General features: G+C 39.7%; 2 protein-coding genes across 5 annotated transcripts; both read right to left on the bottom strand.

Moving 5' to 3' along the window:
* Positions 1-1,236: 1,236 nt before the first annotated feature.
* On the bottom strand, positions 1,237-11,199 carry LOC116199794 (paired amphipathic helix protein Sin3-like 4). 4 transcript variants are annotated; one of them, XR_004155605.1, is made up of 24 exons: positions 10,956-11,199; positions 10,449-10,755; positions 9,847-10,002; positions 9,575-9,752; positions 9,395-9,493; positions 9,053-9,220; positions 8,636-8,972; positions 8,255-8,385; positions 7,630-7,705; positions 7,518-7,547; positions 7,097-7,335; positions 6,713-6,995; positions 6,355-6,609; positions 5,360-6,007; positions 5,155-5,249; positions 4,404-5,003; positions 4,044-4,144; positions 3,817-3,955; positions 3,564-3,716; positions 3,317-3,480; positions 3,138-3,237; positions 2,355-2,543; positions 1,968-2,264; positions 1,237-1,570 (listed from the first exon to the last, which is right to left on the bottom strand). XR_004155605.1 is itself a non-coding variant. In XM_031530298.1 (23 exons), exons 2-22 carry the CDS (start codon positions 10,520-10,522, stop codon positions 2,388-2,390), a joined length of 4,182 nt encoding a protein of 1,393 aa, XP_031386158.1. In that variant the 5' UTR covers positions 10,523-10,755; positions 10,956-11,199; the 3' UTR covers positions 1,948-2,264; positions 2,355-2,387. The 4 variants fall into 4 exon arrangements, 3 of the variants coding, with proteins under 3 accessions (XP_031386158.1, XP_031386159.1, XP_031386160.1); XM_031530298.1 differs by lacking the exon at positions 1,237-1,570 and having other exon boundaries at positions 1,948-2,264; XM_031530299.1 differs by lacking the exon at positions 1,237-1,570 and having other exon boundaries at positions 1,948-2,116.
* A 1,636-nt stretch (positions 11,200-12,835) lies between these two features.
* On the bottom strand, positions 12,836-18,850 carry LOC116199799 (DExH-box ATP-dependent RNA helicase DExH15 chloroplastic). The gene is made up of 8 exons (XM_031530305.1): positions 18,123-18,850; positions 17,805-17,980; positions 17,583-17,696; positions 17,200-17,308; positions 17,011-17,097; positions 16,359-16,477; positions 15,505-15,682; positions 12,836-15,381 (listed from the first exon to the last, which is right to left on the bottom strand). Exons 1-8 carry the CDS (start codon positions 18,612-18,614, stop codon positions 13,147-13,149), a joined length of 3,510 nt encoding a protein of 1,169 aa, XP_031386165.1. The 5' UTR covers positions 18,615-18,850; the 3' UTR covers positions 12,836-13,146.
* Positions 18,851-23,238: the final 4,388 nt, after the last annotated feature.

The following is a 23,238-nucleotide window of genomic DNA, read 5'->3' as shown; positions in this document are numbered from 1 at the left end:
GAACATTGACCACAATCGCATAATTACGAGCACAAATATTATTAGCTAAAAACTATCGCTCCCTAGCCTAAGAGGTACATATGATCTATATAATTAATCGAAATCTTTAATGAAATACAACAGATTATATAATTAAGGACCCCCTTTACCAATTTCCCTAAAAAAAAAAAAAGGGACCTCCTTCCTTACCTATATATGATTTCTGAAAACCCATAAATATTTTTTTTAAAGAAAAATTTAATCAATAATTTTTATTTTTCTTGTTAATAAAAAAAAAGTGGGGAGATTTGGTTCGTTTAGGGGGAGCATTAGGTGGCAAAGTCATATAATGTTGATTACCAACCTCATGATTCCACATGGAGTCATTGGGCAGGAGACATATTTTCTTTGGTTTTGACTCCCTAACTTAACATGATTTTGTTCTTCTTTCTTTCTAATTTCCTTGTAGATTTAATATTTGATTGATCAATTAAGCGGAAACGGTTAGCTTCATCCGCTGTTTTTGTTGCTCTCTTGATATTTCAGCTGGCAAATAATAATCGGACCAAACTGATCATTAATCTGACAAATGAGCTAATGACATAATTAAGGTCAGTTAGCTGAAAGGAACAGACGCTCCTACCACACGAACATCTCACGAGCCAATCGAGAATGCAATCGCCATAACTTGTCCAAGGTTTCGTGGGAGTCCCGGGCTCAAACAGTCCATTATATGGTCTATATTGAGGCGCTACGGCTCATGAGATCGGATATCTTCGTATCAGCATGTTGAAGTTTTTGCCCATATGTCCTCTAATTCCAAAAAGACTTTTCATTAGAGATTTTTTTGTTTGTTCGGCGGAATTGATGATTCTAAGAAAATGACTACCGGTAGAATTCATTTTCTTTAACTTTGTTGACTACCGCGAGTGTTAATATGAACTTACACGAGGTCGAGTCAACTCATGTCATTGCCACGGGTCTAGCCAGCTATAACACGCGGGTTCTGCAGAAGGAACAGCTCACAAGCCGATCGAGAATATGATTGCCCTAACTTGATCAAGGTATCTTGAAAGTCTTAGTCCAAACGGTCCAATTCTTATTATATCTCGAGAATTCAATACCGATGAAACCAGATGTCTTTATTTACATTCACTCATGGCATTTTCCCCGAATGCCGCCTAATTCTGATAAGACTTTAAATCAGATTATGTTTATCAGGCAGGGTTGATGCTTCTAGGAAAGTGATTACCAGAAGAAAAAAAAATGTAAAATATTCTTGAATTTTGTTGACTAACGTGAGTACAATCTTTTTGGTATGTTTGGCCAAAGCAAATGAATTCACACACAGTAGAGTCAATTGAAGTCGTTGCCCGGCCAGCTACAACGTGCTGCTTCTGCCATGAGCTGCATCTCCACGGCCATCGTCGTTGCTAGCGGCCTTGCCCGAAAAGAGACGTATATAAAAGGTAATATGGTTGTTCTCAAGTCCCTTTACCGGTCAGGTAATATTGTTGCTCTCCTGTCCCAGAGTTAACGGCGTCGATTTCAGCAGGGGAGCCAATTTGTTTTGTTTTTCATTTTCATTTCCCTGGCCAATAATTTTCAGTAATTAAAATGAGGCATTTCATGCAAAGCTTATTTTCTTTATGAGCAGAGCGTGCAAGAAGCACTTGAAATGCAATGGACGAATAATAAAAAGATTGATAGAAGATGAAATCCCTCATTCATTAAAATTGAAAAACAATAGGGGGGAAAAAAGAAAGAAACAAAACTATTGGATATGACAAGAATATAAGATGAATGGAAAGAACAGCTTGTGTCCCCATTTTACAAGAAGAAAATGCCCAATTCTATGTACACACTTGTGGCCACAAAAGAAAGCGCACCCCCCCCCCCCCCCCCCCCCCCCCCCCCCCCCCCCCCCCCCCCCCCCCCCAACAGAGATTTTATGGTAAAATCTACAAATTTTCCAAAGCCCTAGTTACCTTCCGTTGCTCGGTGCCTTATTCTCCGGTCGATATAGCAAATATGAGAGACGATCCCCCACGATAGTTTTCCTGTAGTGGCGTCATCCATTTGATGTTTGTCGTTGTCCAGCCCCACAATACCAATGAAAGTTCTTGCACTTTTGCTACTGCATAACAGACATGAGGGAAAAAAACTTCAGTTTGCCCAGTAAAGCCTACAGGAGACGGGCGTTGCTCCGAATTCCGAGGGATATATGTCTAAGCCGGCGCAGTTGGGTCGGTGATTTGTTGTCAGTAACAGAAATTTGTTATCGACTGCAAATCACAGATACAACTGTATTATCATCTCTCAATTGCCAAGATCCCAATCCAAGAATATGAAAACCAAGGTAAGTGAGTGTATACCTATTAAACAGAGACGTCGAATTAAGGGTGAGATTATGAGCCCGAGAGCAGTCTCTGAAACTTCTGCAGTCTGCGTGATTCACGACCCAAAGACTTCGCCTGGTCATGGCATGCACTGTTTGCAAGAACAGATCTCTCTTTCTTTTTCTGCCGGAATAAAAAATCCTCGGTATCCAATACATAGGATACCTGCAACATACAAATTCATAATCAAATATTTAGGCAAAGACACAGAAACAACTCAATAACAGAAAGCACTCTGGGCACTCTGCATAAGACATGTTGCCCTAGTAAGCTCATAGTAGTTCGAGTAAATTGAGGCACGACACATCTCAGCTTCGACGCTTTTCGGTCTCATGTGCTCGGAGTTGCCTGGTTCAATGGGCTTGTGGGTGTTTCATGGGCTCACAGTTAGGCTTCAAAGGCAGGTCCTTTCAAGAAATGAAAAATAAAAAAATAAAAAAATAAAAAGAACCAAAGAAGAAGAAAGGGGTAACATTGAATTCTCTCGAACAGGGAGTGGTACAGGGGTAGAAAGTTCTAACCTAGACCGGACAAACTGACGACAGCAATCAACTCAATCAAAAAGAATATTTTAAGACCCAGGTCCGATATGAAATTCCTTAAAACGGTGACCAAATATCCCATTTTGCTTGTCATGTCCAGATTTTCTATTAATAATTCAATGTTGTGTTCAGTTCCAGAGTCAGGTTTGAACGAACATTGCTGTATCTGCAAAAAGCTAATATTTTAGTCAAAATGGTAAAGTAAGATATGAAATACCTTTGATGAATTGCAAGCGATTTTACACTCGAGACCATTAACCACCTTAAGTCCCTCGGTAACCTGGCTCTCATCAGTACCGATGATTTTGCGCTTATTCCTATAAAATAAAAATATAACAGCATCATTCTTCGACTGTATGGGAGTAGATCTCAATGAACTGAGCAAGAGTTACATACCTTTTCAAGAAAATCCCAAGCTTCTCCTTCTTGTCGGGAACAACAGAAAGGAAGTCATTGTGGAGATAGGATGCGAAATTTGGGTCCATGGAGACAGCAGTCAATTCGGGCTTATCATGGCCACCGTCCATAAGTTGTATGGACAAACGGGACGGGGAAGTCGTCTGCAGAGGAAGTGGAACAGTTCAGTTTCATGGGATATTCGATAATAGTCAGAAGAGGGTGGCAACGTATACCAAAAACCTACACATTCTATGCGGTATATGTTCTCGTCATGAAGAAGAACACGGGCATTTTCATTATAAACTACATCAATAAATCTTCCATGTTTTCTTGATTTCTCATACGCGTAAAGCTGGAGCAGCTTGTTGTCCATTTCATCTGTTGCAACTGCTTGGAGCTGAGGGCACCAAGAAGAACCATTGTCAGGATAAAAGAGATGGAGCACAGTTAAAAAAAAAAAAGGTGTTCTAGAAAGTAAAACTACAGGACGAGCTTACCTGTTTCACCAATTTGTATATAAGCTTGTCCAGTGTAAATAGCACGTAGGACTGAGTCCCAATAATAGCCCGACAGTCGTCCTCAAACTTTGTATTGTCAGAAGAGCCATCGAGCAAGTTATAAAGAGCAGTCATAAACCTGCACGGAAAATATTTTCGCAGTTTAAGAACTGAAAATAGTAGCTTTTGACAAGGACCAATTTGGTTTGGCAAGCTTTAAAAGGTACCTGGCATAGGAATCAGCAGGACTTGCATCACTTGAAGCCTTCCATTTTCTCTCAGCAGACGAGGAATTTATCTTTGCCGATTGTATTCTCTCATAGAGTGTCTGCAACAAACAAAAATAAAGAGCATAAATGGACATTATGCAAAACTTCATAATCTCAGCTTCATGTAAATTAAGATCTTCAGATTCTCTCTGCATTTTTTTTTCCATCAGTGATCCCTCTGGCTAATTGAACTGAAAAGGTAGCAAAAAATGAGGTAGTGCACTGCCAAATTGAGCTCCCAAGTCCCTCCCGCTCAGGCTTTCATATATTTTTATCCGCATATATAAAGCAAATGTAACAGAGAGAGAAAAAGAATACCTGGTGGAGCCTGAAAAGCACATAAAATGAATCATTCCCATAGAAAATTCTAGAGTCCCTCTCCTTATCATTCAAGGGTGGCGAGGCAACACGCTTTGCAAGAGGCTTAACAGTCGAAAGAAACCGCTCTGAACCAGGTAACACGGTCCCATCTCCTTCGCCATCATGAGCATCCGCAACCCCTTCAGCCTCACCTTCACTCTCAGCCTTGTTATCTTCGTGATCCGCATCTTCTTCCTGCTCCTCATGGGAGATATCCTCTCCATCACCAGACTCACTCGCAGAGATATCACCATTCTCAGAACTGTCCTCTGAGGACCTCTGATTGCTCTCATCTCCATCATCGGGATCAGCCTCATTCTCTCCTCCACCTGATTGGTATTGCCTGCTCGTAGCACTGTCCTTTGCTTTATTTGTAGCTTCTAGACCGGTAGGTCCATAGGCTGCAAAGTTATCTTCATCGAAATCTCCATTAGGTGATAATTCGCCTTCTTCTCTTTCCACCTTAGAGTGCCCCACCGACGACTCATTATATCTGTGGCCTCTGCCATCTTTGATCGCCCCATTAACAGTGGGATTGGCTCTCATACAGTCACCACCCTGAATATTAAGAATTGAGTATTCATATAAAAGCACAAGCAATTCTTTATTCATTAAATCCAAGTACAAAGTAAAACTGCTCAGATTTGTAATTTGCAAATTTTCAGACTTTGAGGATGAAAAATAGCAGTTAGTTTCATCAAGTCCATACCTCTGATGATGGTAAATTTTCATTATTTGTTCTCATCTCTGCTACTGTAGACTCGGTAGTAGCATTTGTTGGTCTAGAAGGACCCGTACTTAGCCCTGGAAACAAAAAATTATCCCAGAATACAGTCAGTTATATCAAGGAAATCAACTGAGAGACCGAAATTCGGCAGATGCTAAGTCTAAATCCAAAAGGCAGAGTGGACTACCTGAAGTATTCTCAGTGCCAGTTCTCCCATTACTCTGTTCTGCCACAGCAACAAGCGAAGCAGTGGAATTAGATGGTCTGCTGACTCCTGATGTATCATCTGTTAATACTGCAGAGCCTTGGGCCTTAGCTGATGGAGGAGATTTCCGAGAAGTATGATCTGCATTATGAGAACCATCTTCCAATTCTCCATTCTCTCCATTAACCGACCAATTCCTGCAATTCGTTGACTGTTCCTGCGAAAGCTCCCGGTTCTTAGAAGGATTTGTCATCTGTCTTGAGTTCAAGGCACTAGAGCCTCCCCCATCACTCTGTCCAATACTTGTAGGACTGCCTTTGCCTGCTTGAGTATTAGTGGTCTTTACGACGTCTTCGGTATCCTCTGCACCCTGAGGCCGGGAAGGAACACCCAGCATCGGTTCCAAGAAGGTGTTCCAAATCTTCATCACTTTATCCACTTGTTCGGTCGAACAAACTTCTGCACAGGAATATTTAATAAGCTGATATAGATCTTCATGGATGTCAGGGTCAGCATACTCGAATTCCAGATCTGGAGTCACAGTTGGTCTATTTCCAGCTGCAATAGCTAAAAGCACATCATCTTCCTTCCTCTTCTTCTCACTAATTTCTTTAATCTCAGCCAAGAGGGCTGCCAATCAAGTACACAGAGAGCAATCAGAGTAAGCAACATTGAGAACAAGTTATATAAATATTTCCTTAAAATTTCAATAACATGAATAATCAAAAATTGATTACCTCAATATAAAGCATGATGCTTGCAGAAGAAAAAGTAATAAATAGGAATTTTTTGTGCACACATGTATTGCAAGAAGACAGAAGACTTTTGCACCTAGCAAATTTCCTCGGAGTACGAAGTCTTGCTTCTAGGTGACTAATATGTTATATATGGTCAAGGTAGAATTGACAAGGCAGGATGAAGAATCAAGACCTCATACTAGCATACAAAAAACATCCCATAAAGCCTCGATGAGTTACCTTTTGTGCTCAAACTCTTCGTGTCCTGCTGCTTGAAGTAGAAGCTCCGATGATCAAGGGATTTATGATAATTCTTTGCATAAATTTCAGCCCAAACTTTGTTGAAATCTGCACGACATCTCGCCCACTCCTCCTGTTTTTGCTTCAAACGAGTTAATATTACTGGCAAAGCTAGAGGGGCATTCTTTCTTAAGACGTCCATCACATCAAGCCCATGGTCACCATATATACGTTCAATGCATCTTAAGTTCAACGCTGAAATTGAAAAAACACAACGGATCAATGTGTCAGAAGGTCAGACATGTTCATCAGATTAATATTGAAGAGCCAAATGGGAAGCAACTATTCAATTTGCAACCTGTCAAGTGCTCTTCAATATGAATTGGACTCTCAGTTTTGATCGTATCGTTGTTAATCTTCTCCAGCAGTTCTTCCACCCGTTTAGTAGCTACATTTACAGACTCCAACAACATATCCAATTCAAACCTGTCATCTTCGCAACGGAACAGACTCTCTTCATATTGATTTTTCCGCATGTGCTTAAACGAGTAGTCCTCACTTCCAGAGGTCACAGATACCCAATGGTCATTCAACACTTCAGCACCAAGCTCTGTTCTTTGACTCACTGGAGGAATAGGATACTGCATTTACACAATGGAAGAAAGACCTTGAAGTTCAGCTCAGCATCTCATTGCCAAAAAGAGATAAACAAACAAAAAGATCAAAAAGATTATAAGCATACATTCTTTGGCAATAGACGATAACTGGGAGTGCAGCGCTCGCAGTTAGAGAGGTCTAGTTCATTAATAGGCTTCCCAATATACATCTTATGGCCTGGATCTTTGTTCGCAAGGGCTGCACTTCTATCTGGTCTGTCTCTTTCTCGGTTGTCACGTTCCCGGTCCTTGGCTCTCTCATCCTTTTCATAACCCAGGTGGTCTCTATCCCTATCCTCAGGCTTCATCGATTTGGGAAATGGTCCTACATTCAAAAGATATGCAGATGAAACAACTAGCCAATAATTTAGGCCAAATGGATATTTACAGCAAATTCAATATATCATTCAATGTAAATCTGCCTGTGGCTTATTGAGCTGAAGGGTCCAGCTAGCTGAAAGAAGGTTTAATTTACGAGCAATAGAAATCGGATTCAAATTTACATACTCTTACTCATAAAATCGGCAAGGAATCCTTCTGCAGGGGAAAAACACAAACTAAATTAGTATAGATTCTTGCTTCAACCACTACAATAACAGATTAATTTTTAATAGCTCACCGTTCTTATCACAGCGAGCTAGAAACTCATTTAACCCATCCATCAAATCTGGATATTTTCCCAGTAGATCGCTGACCTGGGAAGTAAAAAATTACCAAATAAAATGAGTAATATGACTAACTTGATCTACAAAAAGAAGCTGATCTAAAATTTTCAAATTTTATATATATATATATATATAAACCAAAAAAAAAAGACGATATAAACAAATTCAATGAAAGCTGTTGCATTTGAAGAATAGATCACATTAATGATTCCACGGAACTTGAAGCAATTTTAAGGCTTTAAGTACTACCACTGTTATATAATCAAGGTTACTTGATTCATAAATTGCTTTGACATAAAAATGGATTTACTTAAAATGTACTAGAAAGGGAGGGGAATTCTGATAATCACTTCTTTGGGATAAGACCAAATGTTGTAACTTAAAGTGTTAGATCAAGCCAAGCACTGCCTTGAAATTCATTTCTTCCACCTCTCAGGAAGATGTACTCTTCATCTGAAGCATCCTTAATAGATATCCAAACTGTTACCCTTCGGAGTAAGCTCAAAACTGCTAAAGGAAAGTATAGATTTTCCAAGAATCCACCAAAATCACAAACATTAAAGTGACCGTGCTCCATACCAAGTTTTGCAATTCTAGCCGTGTGATTATTCCCTGGCTAAAGATATGAAGACACTTCAAGAATTCCTGGTGATTATCATGTAACCTCTCTTTCACTTTGTCAAAGAATGCAAACTCTTTACTGTACATATCTGCACAACATGAGATGAGTGCAGTGAGTAATAACGTCAATCTATATCCGACCACCATAACATTAACCATGGTGAAACTAACAATGATGAATGATCTAATGAATACTTGCAGGTAGAGCACAACTTAGTGTTTTTTTTTTCCAACCTTACCTTCTTTTGAATGGTGAGTTTAAACTTTCACTAGAAGGCAACAAAAGAGGGTGGAAACCAAAATGCATACACAAGAGGATCAGCCAAGAGTACAACTCACTTTTAACAGCAATTTTATCATCATATGATGATGAACCTCGAAGGGCTCCAAAATTCTCATCATCTCCCCCATCTTGATGCAATTGATCAGCGCCTTGACGGAATGATTGCCTCTTCTGAGGGAACCGTTGCTTGCTAATGTCCCTATTGCTGTCATGCTCACAGTCTCTATCATCGTGATCCCGATCTCTCCTATCTCTATCATCTCTTCTCTTCTCTTCTCTATCACCGCGTCTTCGCGACTCCTTGTCTGCTTTCATTAGAGCTTGATCATGGTCAATATCAGGTCGATCTACACTGACATCATGGTCAGCATGTAAACCTGAAACCCTTTCTTTCTGGAAAGCAAGTTAATCAACCAGTGTTAGCAATAATACAACAAGCAACAAGAATATTCACGCATAATGAAAATATTAACCTTGTCTATTTGAACTGGCCGAATTGAGGGCATGGTAGAGCTCCTATCACGGAGCAGAGAACTCCTACCAGAAGGATGACATAGTGGAGAGGTTGCTGATGAATTATCAGGTAGAAAATGACGGAACTCCTCAAGCAGGTCCACGTGGTCTTTAAAAAGTGCAGCAACCTGAAAATGAAGGCGAGAGAGAACCAATATACGTGACCATTTGATGATTAGTAATATAGTGAGAACCACTGATATTGATCAGAGAATCAATATACGGAAAGAGCTATAACTTGCGAATATACTAAGGAACTGGAAGAAAGCAAACTGCAAACTGTTAATGCCCAACTAGCTTACCTCCTGGTAGACCTGCTGGATTGACTTATTTTCCTTTCTGTACATATTCAGAATGTCCAAAAATGATTTATAAACACGATCATCACCTTGAAACCGCGTCTACAAAAAATAAAGAACGAAATTCATTTAGTCTCATTCAGAAGCATCAATCAAGTGTTCATTATGTAAAGATAGCCATACCTTGATCTTGTTCACAAAATTTATAGCTTCCTCAAATTCAACATGCTTTTTCTGTGGAGGATCCTCAGGAAGAGTTATTTCATATCCTTTTGGGAGGAAGGTATTAAACCCCAGTATCAGGTCCCGATGACCTTTAAATAACTCCTTTACCCTTGCTATAACACCTGCAGTGTCAATTCTGCGAAGAAAATCCCCAGCACAAGTCACATAACGATTCAACCAGCTGTCGATTGCAAAACAAGAATCAAGTGACCAGCTCCCATTCACATTACCTTTGAGCCTTAAAATCCTTCATGACTTCAAGAAAGTCATCATATTTTTCCCTCTTGTCTTCGAAAATGTCTTTCACAGCCTTAAGATACGCCAAAGCATCATTAGTTGTCAGCTTCTGTGCGCTTCCAACCCCTACCGCCTGAGGTTGCGCAGACCTTCATAACCAAAAACACAAGGAAAAAATTTCACCTTCAGCAACCCATCAATCAATCCACAAGTGAGACATACATCAGTAACTCAAGCATAGATTCGGTGAGGACAATTGCAAATCCGGATGTCTGATTACAGCAGTCAACAAAAAAGGACTTAACTTTGCAATCATATGTTAAGATGAAAACATGATCTTGTCTTAGCAGGTCTGCACGAAAAGTTCAACTAACTGATCCAGAAAAATCAACGTTAATCGTAACAGGAACCCCATCATCGAAGACATGAAGCGGCAATTCTCTGATCAGATAACCTAATCCCATTCTAAACGAGGCAAGCTTTGTCAATCATAAGTGATCCGTCACACAGAACAGCAGAGAACAGCGACGAGGAAAAGAAAAAAAAATTCAACTTTGCAGCAGGAAATGGAAAGAAGCGAGGGGATGGAGCTTACGCTTCTCCTCTGGAGGAAACCACAGGCCTCTTAGGTTGAGAGGACATGTAAACCTCATCCCTCGACCTCTTCATCTTCAGAAGATCAACACAATCGGGACCTTTACGGCGAGCAACCAACACACTCCCCCTCCGCAGCCCTTCAGCGCCAAATCATGCTCCAGAGTCCCAAACTGCAGCTCGACCGATGAGCCTCCAGCAGAACAGAAACGGACCCTCACGGAGCAGATCTAACCGCAGGAGACGCGACAAACACGGGGACGGAAAGCAGCATCCGACAGGAGCCGCAAGCTGATCGCCTCCGAATCCTGCAAGACACAACCGGCACAAGTAATTCACATTATCCGCCACACGAAAGAGGCAGCAAATTCCACCGGATTGCTTGAAGGTAAAGGCACGCCGGGGGGATGGGGGAGGCGGAATCGGCGGGGGTGGATGGCGCTGAGATGTGAAGATGAGATTTTTTTTCCCCCTTCTGAAGGGGAAGAAGGAGAAAGAGAAGGGGGACCTGATGGAGGAGGGGAATAGGATAATTAGCAATCCTTTAACGGGTCGTCCTCTTCTTCTTCTTCTTCTTCTTCTTCTTCCTCCTCGTTCTTCTTCCTCCTCTTCTTCCTTCTTCTTCCTTCTTCTTCTTCTTCTTCGTCTGTGATTGTCTGTGTGTCGTTCTGTTCTGTGGGAGAGAAAACAATGAGCAAAGAGAGAGAAGGGAAGAGAGGGTGAGAGCTTTATATATGAAGGGGATATGAATTGGAACACTCTCCTCGTATATGAATCATCAGACAGGAAGGGGAAGAGTGGAGATAGTCCTTTTTATTTTCCCTTTTTATTTTTTGAATTTTTTCTTTTTGATCTAACCACGGGCTCGTCGAACTAAGCTAATGACTGAAACCCTGCTCCAGCACCGACTTGACCCTGACTATAAGGTGATTCAAATAATTCTCGAACCCCAGTACCGAAGGAAAGTCCATCCACGAGGAGTGAGACATCTAGATTTTTTTTTTTTTTTTTGGGGGGGGGAGTTTTTTGCCCTTTTGTTTTGTAAATTATTTTGCCGGTGAGTGTGGGAGGAGGGTTACGGGCTGTAGGCGGTGAGTTGCGCGTGGGGAAAGGGAGAATTAGGGCAAACCGGATGGGCTTTGTAAAAGCCGATTTTGCCGTATGGCGTGGCCAACTGCACAATGTGTGTGTGTGTGTATCTACATATATCTATATATTCCTAATTCTAAAGTTTGACCTCCCACAAAATGTATGTATGTTTTCTCTTTTTAGGGTTTTTGTTGATTCGGGTAGTTTGCTTTTGGGTTTATTGTGCTTGAAAATCTATAGGAAGATCTTCAATATCTTCCCCGGACGGGATAAGCCAAGATTTGGTTTATCTTTAGCATTCAAGGCAAAGAACTGCCCCCCATATGAATACAAGGATTAACTTTGAAATGTTATCAATGGCACGATTTATGTTACGTTCAATACGTGACGGCATCAACCCGGTGGAAATTAAAGTGAAAGGCTCCCTGCTGCTGGACTAATCAATCGCACGGATTTAGAACTACTGGTGGAATAATCAGATTCGTTGTATCGACTTACTTGAAATACTATAGAGTAATGTTTCTTGCGATGTAGACGACCGAGAACTGATCGGTTAGGCTGATGGCCCGTTCCCTATATGTGATATTGTAACGCAAATGCCTCCTTCGGGATGTTTACATGAAAGGCTATGAAACACATTGTCTTCTCAATGGGGGAGGAAAGTTCGAGGATGGATGGATGGGTGTTGTTAGGGTTTGGTTATTACTTGTTAGGGTTGGGGCAAAAGGAGAAGCGGTATGTGATACCATTTACTAGTCAAGAGAAGGGAGCGGGTCTGAACTTGAAGTACATTGAAAAAAAATTATGTTGGAATTACAGATATCGTATTGTATGCTATTAGTATCACGAGCGTTTCGGACAAACGGCGATCTTCCCGGATTTAGACAGATCGTCCAGAGTTGAGTTACTACACTTGAAAAAACATAATTGGTACCAAATAATGGCACTTTATTTTTCTGAACTGATAATAATAAATTTCATAATAGGAACTGCGTACTTTTATTAGTAGTCACATAGCTGACGATATCTGCAGGTGTGGCTGTTATTGCTGGACGTGCGGCTGAGTCTTGGAGGTTCGGAGTGGCCAGCTGACCGTACGGCCCAATTGTCCACAGCATAAGACCCGCATCAGCCGGCCCAGTTCAATTTGGGCTGGAGAAGATTACCTTGGAGACCGTCGAAAAGGTTACCTTTGAGAGGCAAGCAGCAACCACACCACACGTTGTTGCTAATGGTCCGTCTTAAACCACATGAGATGTCAAAAGTTTTTAATTTTTAGATTCAGTAGATGGTAATTCCTGAAAAGAAATACTTTAATGGACCCATCCGGTAAAATCTATGCGCATCCATAGTCATCTCAAATGAGATTTTACATGATAAGGTAACACGTGAGAGCAAATCGAGTTAGTGAGAATCATTTACCTATTCCGGGCATGAGAAGATGATTCTTCACCCGGGATGAATCGGATATTGCGGTGTGATCCTACCACCATCGATGCGGACTGTATATAACAATCAATTGTCTTCATCGACTGGGCACAAGATGGATCTCTTCACCACTCTCAAGAAGAATTTTCCTTTGAACAGCGGATCGCTTTGCTTTTTAAATTTTAACCGGCCAATTCACTTATTGGGGGCCGATCCATCACATCGGACGCAGCTGACGCCTTTTTCTGCAGCTGTGGGTCGATGTCGGGCAGTTTCGGGATTTGAACGAGCAAATCGATTGTCCGCCTCAAGAGCCGGGCGAGATCCCCCTCGTCCATCGCGCAGTCCATCATCATCTCTCTCCATGTCAGCCCTGAGGCCCAAGCTTCGACCATCCCCGAGAACTGGCTGTCCAGGCAGCACGGGATCGTCACCCCGTGCTTCTCCTGGAGCTCCATGAAGGAACTCCTCTGTTCCTCCAAGAAATCGACCATGTTTACTACTGTCGTGGAGGGCTCATAAATATATAAGTTGTTCTTCCATGCCCGGACTTTGATTCCCTCGGAGACCAGGCTTGCGATTACCCCAACAAGCTGGGCAGGCTTCAAGTCCAGCAAGACTTTGTTCCGGAGGACCATCGCGAGCCACAGCTCGTTCTCCCCTCTTATTGCAGCTGCAGTCTCCCCAAGCGGGAATATCACATTTGTGTTCACATCCAGTGCTCTCGTCTCATGTATGACGTTGCTTATCTGTAAGAACTCTTTCCAGCCTGACGGTTCAATTTGTTCGATACGATTGACCAATCGCTTAGACCGAGCCCTCAACCGTTTAATCTTCTCCTCAGTGAACTTGGTAGCATCCACGACTTTCTGATACTCTCTGAAGCCCTCTGTGCGGGAGATCTTCTTCTTCAGGCGGGAGACTCTGTTCCTCTGTTCCTTGTAATGTTCCACTGCTTCATTGAACTCCAGCGACATGTGGAGAGCTTCATCCTTCTCTGAGAGGCTGTTGAGGACAGGCACGTTCAGGCTCCAAGACCATGTCTCTAGAGATCCTTCTTGACACCATAAACCACCAAAGTCGCTATCGGAGAGCTTCTCCCATTGGACACTGTTCTTCTCGAGTAAGGTCATCATGATTTCCCGAGGCAAAGCGTCCCCTTGAGCCAAAGCCACATTAGGAAGGCCGGTCCTGTAGACAGTTCTAATCCACTTCTCGGTAAATAAATACCATGAGTTATCTGAACCGAGGGCCACATAATAAGAAAGCTCCACGCCATCACTCGACTCAGAAACTCTATTTAACTCAAAAGCCTCGTCGCCCAAAACCATGCTCTTAAGTTTAGTACTGTCAAGTGAATCGACTTTTCCCAAATAAACAGCAGGGATCGAGTGGACAACTCCTTCAGTATCCTTATACTGCAAACAAAGAAAGGGCAACTGACCATTCTCTAACTCCTTCAACAGAGGTTTCAGGGCAAACATTCTCTTCAGCTCCATCACTGTTCGCAATTCACTCCTTCGGCGTTTCTCAGCCCTTAGGTCTTCCTGAAGCTCTGCAATCTCCTTGTAAGCTGCAGCAGACATGAGCTTCCTAGCCTTCTTGTCGATAGCTTCGTCAGTAACTTCAGAAGTCAGTACCTCAATCTCTTGCTGTATCTTTGAGAGCTCATCCTTTGCAGCAAGCATAACGTTGCTACTAACATAGTTCCCAAAGCTCTGCTCCACTAACTTCCTAGCTTCCTCCAGGGTTCGCCCAGCTCTATGAGCCTTAACATCATTATCTGATTCGTCAGGTGGGCTGGTGAGTTTTGCACCTGCCAATAAATTGAGCACCATCCCGTACGAGGCTGTGAACTGCGAGACAAGAGGTTCTACTCCCGCAAAAAGGAGCTTACAGCACTCTTCGGCACCTTCATAAGAGGTTGGGACAAGAACTACATGACCCCTATCATCAATGCCTCTACGACCAGCTCGTCCAGCCATCTGAAGCAGTTCATTCGAAGTTAGTTGAATACGTCCGGTGCTGCTCCTCTTGCTTAGGGATGAGATTACAGCTGTTCTAGCAGGCATATTTATTCCTGCGGCAAGTGTTTCAGTGGCAAAGACAACTTTTACGAGCCCTCTTTGGAATAGCTCTTCAATGAATGACTTCCAAAGAGGAAGACAGCCAGCATGATGAGCAGCGACACCTTTCATGAGTCCTTTGAGGGCAGATTCCCTGACAGCATCAGGATATAGAATGCAGAACCGCTTAAGGGCAAGTTCAACTTCACTCATCTCACAACTATCGAGGAGGTTGCATCCTTCAAGATACTGGACAGCTGCATCACAGCCTCTTCGGCTAAAGATGAACCAAATGGCTGGAAGCATATCCTTTCCCTCAATTTGCTTTAATGTGTCAACAATCAGAGGAACCTGAAAAATGATACTTCTCTTACTTTTGCACTACAAAAGTTGGTTCTCCGCAGATCAAGCCAGATAAATATTCTACAATACGGATTAATCGATAAGAGAGAAACAGGTGGCGCTAATTCTTACTTGTGAACGGCGAATTGTATTTATATCGTTCTTTGAGAGAGGCTGTTCAGACATGCCATCAATGTCAGAAATGCTCGTTGCACTGCCACGTTTTCTAGAATTTCTTCTTTTGGTCTTGTCTTCCTTGTGCAATTTATAGTCCGAAGCATAAAGTTGTTGATAATTGAGAGACAGCTTCCTGTTCCAGGATAAACAATAAAAGATCGAAAGAAATAGTCATTCTGAGGAGTCAACAATAAAGAGAAAGGTTTTTAATGTAACAAAGTGAAGTGTCTAGACAAGATATACCCCATATCATTCTCATGGTAGAGCTACAATTAAGCAAGAGAATTGTAATCCAAAATTACAGCGTGCCCAACCCTATGCATCGATAAAGCAAGACAATTAGAGATGCTGGAATATTGGGATACAATCATGATTTAGCTCTTAGCTCTCTTAAAAAACTAAACCCATTGAAAAAAATGTAATACAAGTGAAAAAAAAAAGAAAAAGAAAAAAAAGGAACTTAGAGGAACATGTCAAAGGACAAAACCATGTAGAATAAAAATCAACTCTCACTCAACAGAACCACGTACATGGGTAACTGAGAAAAAATGTAGAAAGTATGAAGATAAGCAACAGTAAAAGTCATACTAAGCAGTCTCTGCAATCAGAACCTCATACAGAAGACATTCAATAGGTCATTTGACCTAATGCATTATATGACTATGATGTTGAAATAGATCAAATCTAACCAAGCATATTACTTCGATCAAAAAAGAGCCTGGGCTAGGCAGGATAGATAACTGATTCAATAGAGTAAAACAGAAAATTCTAATTACGGAAGTCATAGTATACCAAAAATAACAGCATACCTATTCATGCGTTTTCCTTTTTCATCAAGAAGGGGTAATAATGAACTCTTTGTTGAAAAATGCCAAGTCAATGGCACTGGACGCTTTGATGAGGTAACCAGCTCCGTTTTATTATGAATCTAATAAACAAATAAATTGAGAATGAGTACTTCAGGGGAACAGAGGTCTCCTGGATTCATAAATCAATGATCAACACATACACGATGCTTATAACAGAATTTAGAAACAAATAGAGGAATCAAGTACCAAATGATCAAAGGAGGTTACATGCAATGAGCTTCATGCTCATTTCACCTAATATAGATTCTAGCACTTCTGATGATTTGGGAAACTAAATTGGCACTTTCAATTACCTTTGTTTTTCCAACAACAATTCTGATTGATTTCTAGATTTTGCTGTCTGAAACTCAGACAAGCAATAAGTTAGACTAAGTAGACTAAGAGTCTTAGCTCTAATAACAACATCAAACCATGATATAAAACTTCTACAGCATTAGATGATCCAATAATAAAGCACAAAAATAATCAGGAATGTTAACAGGAGGGCCAAGAAATAACTTGAGCTAAGAAAAGTTATTATCTGAAAGCTGACATGTCGGTCATTGCAGTTTCAAGTATGGCAGAAAAACGGGATTCCTCAAAAAAGCAGTACCTGGCCAATCCAACCAGCTAGCTCGTCTGGATTTGCAACTGTTGCCGATAAACATATAAGTTGGACTTCTTTTGGGCAATAAATAACCTACAGAATGCAGTCATTTTGAACACATGATTTTCAACAGAGATGCAAGAGAAATTAGGCTTAAGCATCAGACTATAACATTATACACACTCAGTCACTCACAATTTCTTCCCACACTGTTCCACGAGAAATATCACTTAGATAGTGAACTTCATCCAACACAATTGCATCAACATGAAAAAGTCCGCTTCCCGTAGAAGCCATTCCAACACTGCAAGAAAAGACAAGATTCATGGCCTTCCTTAGTGCATCAGCTAATGGTCTACTCGAGCGCTAATGATGAGGTGGTACATGAACAAATTACACAACAGTACCTAGCATAGTCAAGATGTCTCTGGAGAAGCATAAAATATTGTTCAGCTTTTGAAAGCGTAAAATCAACTCATGACATCATTACAGGGTGCCAATATAATTTCAGCTGTACTGAATATTCAATGTTTAACAAAGCAAGCACTGGAAACTAGCGCAAAATCAAAGGAGAGTACCTCTGGTAAAGCATATTCCGCAATATTTCGGTTGTCATTACAACAACTTGAGCATCCTTGTTGACGGCACTATCCCCAGTTAGAAGGCCAACGTACTTATCTCCAAAAGTTTCCCTGATATGATAAAATTAAAATGCAAGCATTTGAAGAATTACATCAAATGGAGAACCCCAAAAGTCTGCACCTTCAGAAAAAATTCAATTCAAGCAAACTATAGCCCACCGAAGTTCGCGAAATTTCTGATTAGATAGTGCCTTAAGTGGAGTTGTATAGAACAACCGTCTTCCTCTGGCTACGGTGGCGACTGCTGCGGCTTCTGCAATCAGAGTCTTTCCGCTGCTCGTGGGCGCAGAAACCACAACGGAGGAGCCTCTGAGAAATGCTTCGATTGCCAATCGCTAACAAAAGGGTAATGAACCTCAGTCAGGACATTGTCCAGCTACATAGACAATCATTCGCAGGATTCTTCCATTTCTAGCAATTTAATCCAACAGCGGAACAGGAAGATGTCAATTCAAGGAACAGGAGAGGGAATTGAACCTGAAATTTGTCAATGCGAAAGTCGTAGATCGAAGCAAGCTCATCCACATCGATGAGCTCAGCTCCGAACTCTCTGACTTCGCTGCAGAGCTTCTCGACTCTCTGGACCTTCGACTTCTCCAACACAGCGCGCCCACCGGCCCTGACCTCCGATTCCACCGACATCTCGGCTTCATCATCGCTTGGCTCAGCTCCGTCGTCCGAGAGGTCGCCGGAGATGTCTTCGTCGTCGTACTCATCCGCGGCCAAGTCCTCATCCTCGTCCTCGTATTCGTCCTCGTCGGCGTCGGGGAGCTGGGAGTCCTCGGGGAGGCGAGAGGCCGGGGACCTGTAGGCGACTATGAACGGAGAAGGAGGGGGAGCAATCGGCGGCCGGCGAAGCAACTTGCGGAGGCCAAAACGTAGGTAGGGAGAGGAGGAGGGAGGGAGTCTGAAGGGAGAGGAGACGGAGAATGAGAAGGAGAGCGGGGAGAGGATAGAGAGTGTTCGCATGGCGGGAGAAAAGATTTTTCGTTGGCAGATATTTTCCGGCGAAATAGAGATAATATTATCCGCCGGGATTGGCTGCTCCGAGCACCGCAAAACTGTGACGGCGCAGGTTCCGCCGTGCAATTTTCCGTGGAAAATGTTTTCCCTTATAACCCTTTCCAATCATGGGCATCATCCCCTACTTTGTGCAATTTTCCGTTGAAATGTTTTCCCTGAAAACATACCTTATCATAGAGTTTACAGGATGCATACTTGGTGGTCTCATTGCCTTATCGGTTGATCGATAGACAATGACCAGGGTGACGGTGGATGTGGCCGATATTTTCCTTTAATTATTATATATTATTTAATAATTCAATCGTAAAAATTTAAGATACTTTTGTCTTTTAAAATTACCTGTTCTAACCAAATAGATAATTTGAATCAACATCCCAGTCTAATCCTCTCTAATTCCTATTCTAATCTTCCCCAATTCGTATCTGCATTCCAAAAGGGAAAAGAATAAATAATAAATAAATTAATGCATTTATTTGTAATAGAGTTTCAAAATTGAACTCTTATGGAGAGTAGAAAGTATTTTTCACCCTTACAAGTTACGAGTGTGTTTCTTTTCTTCTCCAATTTTTATTAAGAAAAACAACTATAATATGTTTTACGGATAGAAAGAAAGTATTTTTTTCTCTCACAAGTATTTTTATTAGATGATTAAATTTTAATAATTTGATATTTTACAATGAAAAATGGACAATATGTTCTAATCTATTTATAATATATCAAGGTTGACTCTTCATATTTGTGCGATGAGATTCCTTCGTTTGATATAGTATTTTGACTATTTCTTTGACTTCTAATTAAGTGTCTCTTCCTCTGCCCCTCTATAAAAAACCCCCCTTCCTCCCTCCCACAAAAATCATTCAGCTCTTTTCTTCCCCTTCCGAGCATCTCTCTCCTTATTGGTTGTTGTTACTATGACCTCATTGATGTTGAGTATTGGTGCTTCGTCGGCTCCCTAGCTTGGGCCACCGACGACCAGTCCCCTGAGCGAGCCTTTAGTGCGTATGGCGAGATCCTCGATTCAAAGAGACGGTATGTTTCATCTTCATCTTTTAATGAGCAATGGAGATATAATCGAATTGACACCCACATTTTCATTTCCTTTTTTCTTTTTTATCTTTGTTCGTCGAATCTAAGCTCCTCCCTCCAATCTATACCCACAGGTAGATCAGGAGGTCCCGTGGTTTCAGATTCGTCACCTTCATCAACGAGAAGTCAATGAAAGCTACAATCAAAGGGATGAATGACCAGAATCTCGACGGCAGGAGCATCACCGTCAACGAGGCCTAATCTCCTACAATAGTGGCGACGGATACGGAGGTCGCTGCGAGGGCGGTGGCAATAACTACAGCCTCAGCAGCGGCGGGTATGATGGTCGAGGCACTGGAAGTGGCCGTGATCGCGGGTATAACGGCAAATTGCCTTTACAATAAATTTTGTATCGAGTTTTAGTGACTTGATTGTTTTTTTCTAGTATGAGTGATCAAAATTTGGTAAGATACAATACGCCAAGATTAATTTGACTGGATATACTTGGAGCAATCTATGTACCCACGAGTTGAATCATAATCTCTATTGGTTAAAAAACTGATAAGGCATGATCACCTTAAAACTCGATATCGTTAATCGTTTTGCAATGATTCTAGCTATACAAATGCAGGAACCAACCCCCTCGTCCTTAGGATTGGGTGAAGACATGGAATGTCCAAGATTATCAAGGAGGTAAAGTCTCTTTAGCATTTGAACATAACTAGCTTCTTTTTGTTTTAAATAAAAAATCTACGAATGGGCTTATATGATCACATATCACAAATAGGGGGTCGACAAAGCACGATAGGTAGAATACGAGGTGGACGAGCAAGAGGAAGGGGCCTTGGAAACCAATTTTATTAGTTGTGTTAAATGATGATTTCAATTTATGAGTTCAAGCAATATATTAGAAATAAAAAGTGTATCATATTCATCTTTACTCTTATTGTTGACTCCTATGATGTTATATCTATCTTTATTTGCACATATATTTACTTTCAGATTAATTATTCATACAAAAATTTGTGTATTTTTGAAATGCATAGCATGTTTATAATATTGAATTAATTAAGTTTTATATTTTAATTAAATTCAATTAACCTATTTGCCTCGCCTAACTTATTAATGGCATTATTATATATATGCTTTCTATTAAAAGACGAGTGAAACAGCTTTATTAAAATAAATAAACTCAGTCAATAAATTTTCATTTATTGACTATTGTAATATTAAAATAGCAATTAATTATGGCATTAATGATTAAATTAAAATTCAATTAAGAAACCTACCAAAAAAAGATTCAATTAAGAATGTTTATATAGATACTGGATAAATCAAAATTAAATTAAGAAACTTATTAAAATAGCAATTAATTATATCATTAATGATTAAATTAAGATTTAAATTAAGAAACCTTTCAGAAAAAAATTCAATTAAGAATGTTTATATAGATATTTAAATATAGATTACATATAGTAATTGTATATAAATAGCAACAACATTCAATAGGGAATTAATGACTTAGACATATGAAATAGAAGAATACGGAAATTGTGTATATTTCACATATACCTTTTCAATTACCAAATTCTTAAACGATAGTCTATTTCTAATTTATTATCATTTTACGTGCTTAAAGCCCTATGTTACATTTTGTGTTTCAGAGATATTTTCACCATATTAAAATATGAAGGAATGATTGCTCGCACTCACACATTCCTCACGCTCGCACTAACACACACATATATATGCGTATACAAGTAATGAACACATTTTATCCATTGTAACCTCCCTCATAATTTTGTGTTATATTTTGCTTTTTGAATAATAACTTAATCCTTAAAATAGTTTCTTATTGAACTAATTACAAGAAAACAACATTAGCAAATCAAATAAATTAATGAAATAAAATATTGAAATGCCAAATCCATTAAAATAAATCAAAGAAAAAAATATAAACTTAATATCAAACTGCATGCATATTATAAATAAATCTTACAAAAAATATTCAAATAATCAATGCATGATAGGCTCTAATAGTTGAGCTTAACTTCACGAACCAAGAAAATAAGAGTAAATGTTTCTACTTTAATATGTCTTCCTATAAAAGGCTTTTTAAATCATCCAAAATTATTAGAAACATTACTCTCGTAATTTCGGATCGAGTATTAAAAGTCTTTTCTCTCCCAACAAGTACACTTTCTGGAATTCAAACATGTATTCTTCTTCTTATGGATGCGGGGAAAGATTTTAAGAGTTAAATGTATATATTCATAAAATATATTGAATGATGAATCAAGTCAAAAATAGCAGTAATTTAGGACTAATTTCTTCTCTTTTTTTTTCCTTTTTTTTTTGGAAAAATAGCTCTATCACCTTTTTTTGGTGTGCATGTCACATGCTAAGAAAAATGAACAAGTTTAATCAATCAAGGAGGATCATTTTGTTTAAACAGCTAGTTTCATTTGAACTCATCATGTCTAATTAAATAATGAAGTAAAAAAATAATTTTAATAAGAGAGATTGAAAATGCCGTGCAACGTGCAGGTTAAAATGCTAGTCTATCTATAATCTATCTATCTATAAAAACGACTAAAACTCTTATTTAGAGTGGACAAGTGTCAAGCGTTGAATTTTTGCCCCCTTTTTCATTTTGATTTTTTCATAATTTATAATATGTTGTCCTAAAAATTATAAGATAAAAGAGAATGGCTTGGTGTTAAGTTGATTGTTACTTCCTCTTTTATTAATTGTTGTTCGAGGGTTCGAACCCCATGTCTATACTATATAACTTCTTATTTTTTGCTTTATTTTCACATTCTCTCCTCCTCTTTCATTTCTTAAATAAATACCATGCTAACACTTTTTCTATAAAAAAACCAAATAACGGAAATTAATTATATATTTCCATATTCTCTCCCCTTTTTATCTTTTGTTAATTTCTCAAAAAAATATTATTACTTATACCCGTACTATTTCTTTACAATTATTACTTTTTTTTTCCTTTTTTACATACCAGAATGGCCAAATAATGAAAATTATTGTCATCGTTAATGTATTATCCACAATTTTATATAATATGATGGGTGTTCCTTTTCTTGATGCTAAATTACATCCTATGTACTCAATCGTCTCAGGGGAATTTCAATATTAGCACCACCGTTTTCTTTGGAAAACATAGTAATTATAATTTCTTGTGATGGATGCCCATATATATCAATAGAGATTATGCATATTCAACTCTATAGAAATAGTAATATCCACACAAAAATGCATAGATAAGTCCAAAAAAGAAAAAAAGAAAAACATAAGAATAATATTAATTTTTTATGTGAATATTGATTTAGCTTACATCCCGAGCTATCTCCTAAGGGAGTCATGTGGTTATATAAGGACCTTTTTTTGTTTACTTTTTTTTTAATCCTAAAAGTTAAAAGAGTGACATTTTTCATGCTCTGTACAAATCGATCGAAGGTTGTATTAATATTCAATCGTTCCTTCGACTCACACCATGTTACCTTCTACATGCCTTACCATTGATACT

Source organism: Punica granatum, chromosome 3, assembly GCF_007655135.1.
Source record: "Punica granatum isolate Tunisia-2019 chromosome 3, ASM765513v2, whole genome shotgun sequence".
Lineage (NCBI taxonomy): Eukaryota > Viridiplantae > Streptophyta > Magnoliopsida > Myrtales > Lythraceae > Punica > Punica granatum.
The sequence above is the reverse complement of the archived record's forward strand: the minus strand, read 5'-3'. Positions and strand labels throughout refer to the sequence as shown.

Excerpts from the sequence above, each read along its gene's own strand:
- LOC116199794 (XM_031530298.1), bottom strand. The coding sequence starts at position 10,522 with ATGAAGAGGTCGAGGGATGAGGTTTACATGTCCTCTCAACCTAAGAGG. Across the intron at positions 7,706-8,254 it reads GGCTAGAATTGCAAAACTTG|GTCAGCGATCTACTGGGAAA; the intron begins GTATGGAGCACG and ends TTTACTTCCCAG. Across the intron at positions 7,548-7,629 it reads AGCTCGCTGTGATAAGAACG|AAGGATTCCTTGCCGATTTT; the intron begins GTGAGCTATTAA and ends TTTCCCCTGCAG.
- LOC116199799 (XM_031530305.1), bottom strand. The coding sequence starts at position 18,614 with ATGCGAACACTCTCTATCCTCTCCCCGCTCTCCTTCTCATTCTCCGTC. Across the intron at positions 17,981-18,122 it reads TTCGCATTGACAAATTTCAG|CGATTGGCAATCGAAGCATT; the intron begins GTTCAATTCCCT and ends CCCTTTTGTTAG. Across the intron at positions 16,478-17,010 it reads TAGCTGGTTGGATTGGCCAG|ATTCATAATAAAACGGAGCT; the intron begins GTACTGCTTTTT and ends TTTGTTTATTAG.